The sequence below is a fragment of the Nicotiana sylvestris genome, chromosome 5 (genome assembly GCF_000393655.2).
Source record: "Nicotiana sylvestris chromosome 5, ASM39365v2, whole genome shotgun sequence".
Taxonomy (NCBI): Eukaryota; Viridiplantae; Streptophyta; class Magnoliopsida; order Solanales; family Solanaceae; genus Nicotiana; species Nicotiana sylvestris.
In genome coordinates, this window is record NC_091061.1 from 13,855,059 (window position 1) to 13,861,058 (window position 6,000).

The window sequence follows — 6,000 nt, forward strand, 5'->3', positions numbered from 1 at the left end:
TATATTATAACATAACATAAAAATTGGTTCCGAAAAACTAGGCTTTTATAGTAAAGTGTTGTTATATAAGATGATGTTATAGAGAGGTCTGACTGTATATGGATGCTGTTATAGAGAGGTCTGACTGTACATATTAAAAAAAAAATACCGAGCTACACAGTATAATTTTCTGGCAAAGGGTGTCGGTTGACACCCTTTGGTGCATGTGGCTCCGTCACTAAACCTACCTTAACGCAAACATTAATGATTGCTTCCACGGCTCAAACCTGTGACTTATTGATCACATGAAGATAATTTTACTCTTGATTCGAGGTCCCCTATCTCCAATGGAGGGGTGCATAATTGGGGCTCCCCCTCTCTTTCTATTCCATTCTCAAAAGCTTCTCCTTTTCCCTATGAATATAAATTTGTACATATTACTTGGCAGCTTGGAATATTTTTACACAATTATTAGTGTACGTTTACTCCACTTATTATCTTTTGCCGATCACCAATCAATGATTCTATTAAATGTTACTTATAATTGATTTTTAATTAAATGACCTAATAGTGTAAAAATATTCACTGTCAATATAAACTCTTTATATAAATACAAAAATTTTATTTTTGTCTTTTACTCATTTCAGGATCGCTTTATATCAAGACCATATTACGAAGTTTCCATCTTATAATCACATGCATATAATCCTAAAATACTATTATCTCCTTTCTTTTGGAAATATGAAAGGAGAATTTTTAAATTATTAAGGTTGTTGATCTAACTGTACTTTACTAAAAATAAATTAATAAAATAATGCCCAGCTTCATTCCAGTTCATATGGTCATACCAAACGCGTCAAAGGAAAATAATTAACAACTGTCATTACTTAAATTATTTTCAGCGTATTAACCCAAAAAAGGGGAAAACGATATATTCTGTTAATGAATTTCCAAAGTGTGGAATAAAATGGCGTTTCTTGTTTGAGGGAAATATTTCGAGAAAAAATGATTGTACTATTTTTAATATTATTTTCTTTTAACTTTTTTCCATCATCTATTTTTCTGTTGAATACCACTTAATAATGTTTATCTATAGCATATTATATTAATAGATTCATTCAAAATATCATAGTCAATGCATTTTCCTATATGGTTGATATATATCATCAAACAGTAAAATTAAGAACATAAAGTAAATTATGAAATTAATTAAGTTAGAATTTATCGGGGAAGGAGGTATAATTTCTTTAAGTTAGAGAAATTTTGACAGTGAACACGGTCCTCTTTAATAGATCTTATACAATATGAATTCGAATTAGTCAAGACCCTAAAGGATCGTTTGGTAGGGGAACAAGTTATCTCGGAATTATAATGACGGGTTTATAATATGGAGATTAAATAGTGACGGAATTATTTTGCGGATATATTTTTATTGATAAATGTTTCGTCCATTAATGCCATTGGTCGTCAAAAGGGGCACGAACGGCCTTAAAGAATTGTTCCCTGTCCCAGAGATCTTCGAGCCTTAGCATTTCGAATCCCGTTGAATGGCTGTGGTTCCGGGACTGAAGTATGGAGTCGCCAGCGCGAAGGAAGAAGTTAATCAATCAGAATTGAGACAGGGAAGAGAGGTGAAAGAGAGATTTTCGAGCCTGCAAGCAGCAAGCAACAACGGCTTTTCAGCTGTTGCACGCTAACATATATATATATAAAACATATATTTGGTGTACACTAGATAAGTTGGGATAAATTTTTATTTCTAAATTTTAACCTTGAATTGTTTTGAAAAAACAGTGGTGGAAGAGTCTTGAAAATGAGATCTTTGTTATTATAGTATTTTATTGTAATTCAGAAATTATTATTCCGCCCTCAATATGGGATAATATCATACCACAATTATAGTATAAATTAATTTTAGAATTATTAATCTCGAATTCAAAAATTTAACAAAATGCAAAATAAATTAATTTATATTTATATTCATGTAATCTAAACGTACACTAATAATTGTGTAAAAATATTCCAAGCTGTCAAATAATATGTACAAATTTATATTCATATTGAAAAGGAGAAGCTTTTGAGAATGGAATAGAAAGAGAGGGGGAGCCCCAATTATGCACCCCTCCATTAGTGATAGGGGACCTTGAAGCAATAGTAAAATTATTTTTATGTGATCAATAAGTCATAGGTTCGAGTCGTGGAAGCAATTATTAATGTTTGCATTAAGGTAGGCTTAGTGACGGAGCCACATGCACCAAAGGGGTGTCAACCGACACCTCATTGCCAGAAAATTACACTGTGCAGCTCGATAATCTCTTTTTTGATATGTACAGTCAGACCTCTCTATAACAGCATCCATATACAGTCAGAACTTTCTATAACGACATCCTATATAACAACACTTTACTAAAAAAACCTAATTTTTTCGAAACCAATTTTTATATTATGTTATAATATATATTCTCTATAACATCACTTAACTATAACATTCAAAAATAAATTTAGGGAAAAATAGAAATCTGAACGTGATGCAACCCCAGCTGTTTTGATGAAAGTGGTATGTGACACGTGTCTAAGTTCAACCTCGAAACGTGGAAGCTACTCTTTCTATTATTGGTGGTTTGCCTCTCTAATCATAGAGTTTGGCCCACATTTTGTTGCAACCTTTCATCAGGTTTATTTTGAATTTTCATGTGCATTTGTCCTTTTCCTTTTCTTTTTACCGAGTCAAATTTAATTTTGCTTTTCGTTCTTTTTTTTTTTTAGCGCCGTTGCTTCTTTTTTTTTTTCTTCCCTGTTAACTAGTTCGTACTCCGTCCATTTTAATTTATACAGGAATAATTTGACTAGATATAAAATTTAAATATTATTATTTCAAATATTATTAAAATAGGTGAAAAATATTATTCACTTCGTTTCAACAAAAGAATAAAGAGGATTAGAGTATGAGAGCCAAATCTTCTTTTCACTCAAAATCAGAAGAGCTAATATGTACTCTTTCAAGGATAATTACTTCTAGGCAAATCTCTTGGTTGTCTCTGTACTCCTACATTCTTTATCACTGAACGATCATTTAGGGGCTTTAATTGGTGAACCGGGTTGTTTCCTTCTCTTCATAATATTATTTATGGAATTTACATAATAAGAAGATAGATACGAAGTCCTATAATTACAACTTCACAACTAAAAAAATTTCAACATTTCATGAAAAAATTTAATATCAACCATTATTTTTAAAATTCTCTAAATAATAATACTCTTATAAAGTGAAATTGTGGGTTACAAAATATTACTATAATATTGTATCTCATTATTCCTTTATGATACAGACCGCGTTTTCTCTTCTTTAAATCAAAAGTAAGATACTACTAGTGCATATATTTAGTTTAAACAAATAAAATATAAATCCATGCTTGCATGAGCAATTGAGCTTCTTATAATATAAAGCTCATGTTTAGTTGTTGGTGTGTGTGTGTGGTTGGGGGGGCGGGGGGGACTTTCTTTTTCCTCCCATGTGTTCAGAAGAAAAGGCCTATAAGTAGACCTGTGTAAAGAAAAATATCAAATTTAGGAGAGTAACCTTAGAAACCATTTTCTTTCTCTTTTTTTGTTCTAAGGCAAGTAAAGATTACATTATTGGAGGGAATTTTAATTACTTGGCCTTAGAAAAACCTTCTCTTTGGGGGTTTTCTTTGCTAAAAATTTTGTTTTAAGCATAGGAAAAAAGTTTCTAGTATTCACTTTCTTGTTCTAAACTTGTGATAATTAGTTAATTACTTAGCTTGTTTGATAATAAAGTTAAAAAAACAAAGAAAATATGGGACTTATAGGAACTTTGGAGTATATTTCTGATATGATGAGCAGTAGTCATAAGTCTAAGAAGAAGAAGAAGCAGTTTCAGACTGTGGAGCTCAAAGTTAGAATGGATTGTGATGGCTGTGAGCTTAAAGTCAAGAAAGCTTTGTCTTCATTAAGTGGTAAGAATTTAAATAATATAGCTAGTATGCTATAATATTTGATGTTTTTGTTATTTTCCTACATTAGAGTCTCATCTTCTTCACAACATTGGCATGTATATAGATGGCAACCGGTGCAGCGCGAGGCGGATGCGGGGCAGCTTTTATCTTAACCTGCAAAATTTCAAACCGTCCCCGCCCCGCACCACCCCATATAGTATTTGCACCCACGTTCACCCACTCCGTATCAACACTCGTGTCCACCCGTCGTCCACCGTCCCGCATAGCATTTGCACTCGCGTTCACCAACCCATATTAACACCCGCGTCCACCCACCCGCATATGATGTATATAGGGGTTGAATTTTCTCACGTTCAAATTGCTATACTATGCATCTTTGATAAAAGTTGATCTTTGTTTTTATTAACTTCATGAGTTTAAGGTCTATACAACATGCACAAATTATTTATATAATCAGATAACTTACATAATTATTATATTGTATATACAATATATGATACGTATTACTCCCTCCACCCGAGAAATTTTATTTTGTTTTGTTTGATTGGTCATGAAGATTAAGAAAGAGAAAAAATATTGAAATCTACGGTCTAAAATCTGTGACTATATGTCATCTTAAAATATATATTATTTCTACATATAAAAAGATGTTATACTTTTTTTAGGATAAACTAAAAAGAAAAGAGTGTTACATAAATTGAAATGCGATAAAGTAATACCTAATTTGTAGCCGGATAAAATTGTTAACTGTAATTAACTTGCTATAATAAATTAAATTACAATAAGTAATTAAATAATTTCTGTAATGTTTGCAGGAGTTAAATCAGTAGAGATAAACAGAAAACAGCAAAAGGTGACAGTAACAGGATATGTGGAAGCAAATAAAGTGTTAAAGAAGGCAAAGTCAACAGGGAAGAAGTCTGAAATTTGGCCCTATGTGCCCTACAATTTAGTGGCTCAGCCCTATGCTGCAGCAGCTTATGACAAGAAAGCTCCTCCTGGTTATGTTAGAAGGGTTGAGAACCCAACCATTGGAACAATTTCCACATTTGAGGACCCTGCTTATGTGACCATGTTCAGTGATGACAACCCTAATGCTTGTTCCATAATGTAACGACAACGATAAATGTACCTCAAATTCCGTGAAAATTAAGATCAACTATATGAATTCTTATTGTTTATGTCGCTCAGTTTCAAATTCGATGGAATTTTTATATGACGATGGTATATGTTCAGTTTGCATGCGCTATATTAACTATTTCATTGAATAACTTCTACCTTCCAGAAAGTATGAAAGCTTGTAGGGGAATAGGGTTTGATAAGTGAGATAAGGGAATTTTTTTGTAGGTGGTAGTGCATGGTTGGCAGATAGTCGTGAGTTTCTCCTAAGCTTACCAATAGTACTATTCCTGTATTTTCTTATTCCTAATTTGTTATTATTACATATTATGTCATTCGCTTTTGTTACCATATTACCTTGTTGTTGCTATTGTTTGTTGTTCGTTGTGGGCCGATGATTTATTGGAAACAACCTCTCTATCTTTACAAGGTAGGAATAAGGTGTGTGTACGCATTACCCTCTCCAGACCTACTTGTAGAATTACCCTGGTTTTGTTATTGTTGTTTTTGGTAGTGCATGGTGATTTTTTGGATACATTCTTGGCTGAATACATACGGATTCTGACACTTAAAGTTGGCATGAATTTTCATTTAGACACCTAAACTTAAGGGTGTTCCTATTGAGCACTTATACTACCCAAAACTTATTCCAATTAAGTACTTCTTTGACAATTAGCCAAACTTACAAAGTTTGTGTAATGCACTCGATGCTGACGTGGCGAATAACGAATAAAAAAAAGACATATATCATTTTGAGTTAAAAAAAGGGAAAAACTATGTTAAATCTATTTAATAAACAAAATAAAAATAACATTCTCAAGAAGAAAAGAAAAACTTAATTTACACCCAAGAAAGAATACATTTTAAAAACAAATGACACATTTGTTCTGGAAATCAGTGTTCTTGGTGTTCTTCACTATCATCA

The 6,000-nt window shown here is 32.2% G+C and overlaps 1 protein-coding gene across 1 annotated transcript; it reads left to right on the forward strand.

The window, feature by feature from the left end:
- The first annotated feature begins 3,675 nt into the window (after positions 1–3,675).
- LOC104230805 (heavy metal-associated isoprenylated plant protein 23-like) lies at positions 3,676–5,146 on the forward strand. The gene is made up of 2 exons (XM_009783689.2): positions 3,676–3,956; positions 4,772–5,146. The coding sequence occupies exons 1-2, from the start codon at positions 3,797–3,799 to the stop codon at positions 5,068–5,070; spliced, it is 459 nt and encodes a 152-aa protein (XP_009781991.1). The 5' UTR covers positions 3,676–3,796; the 3' UTR covers positions 5,071–5,146.
- Positions 5,147–6,000: the final 854 nt, after the last annotated feature.

Bases quoted from the DNA above. Each gene is read 5' to 3' on its own strand.
- LOC104230805 (XM_009783689.2), top strand. From the start codon at position 3,797: ATGGGACTTATAGGAACTTTGGAGTATATTTCTGATATGATGAGCAGT. The intron at 3,957-4,771 runs GTAAGAATTTAA...TAATGTTTGCAG, and splicing joins AGCTTTGTCTTCATTAAGTG to GAGTTAAATCAGTAGAGATA.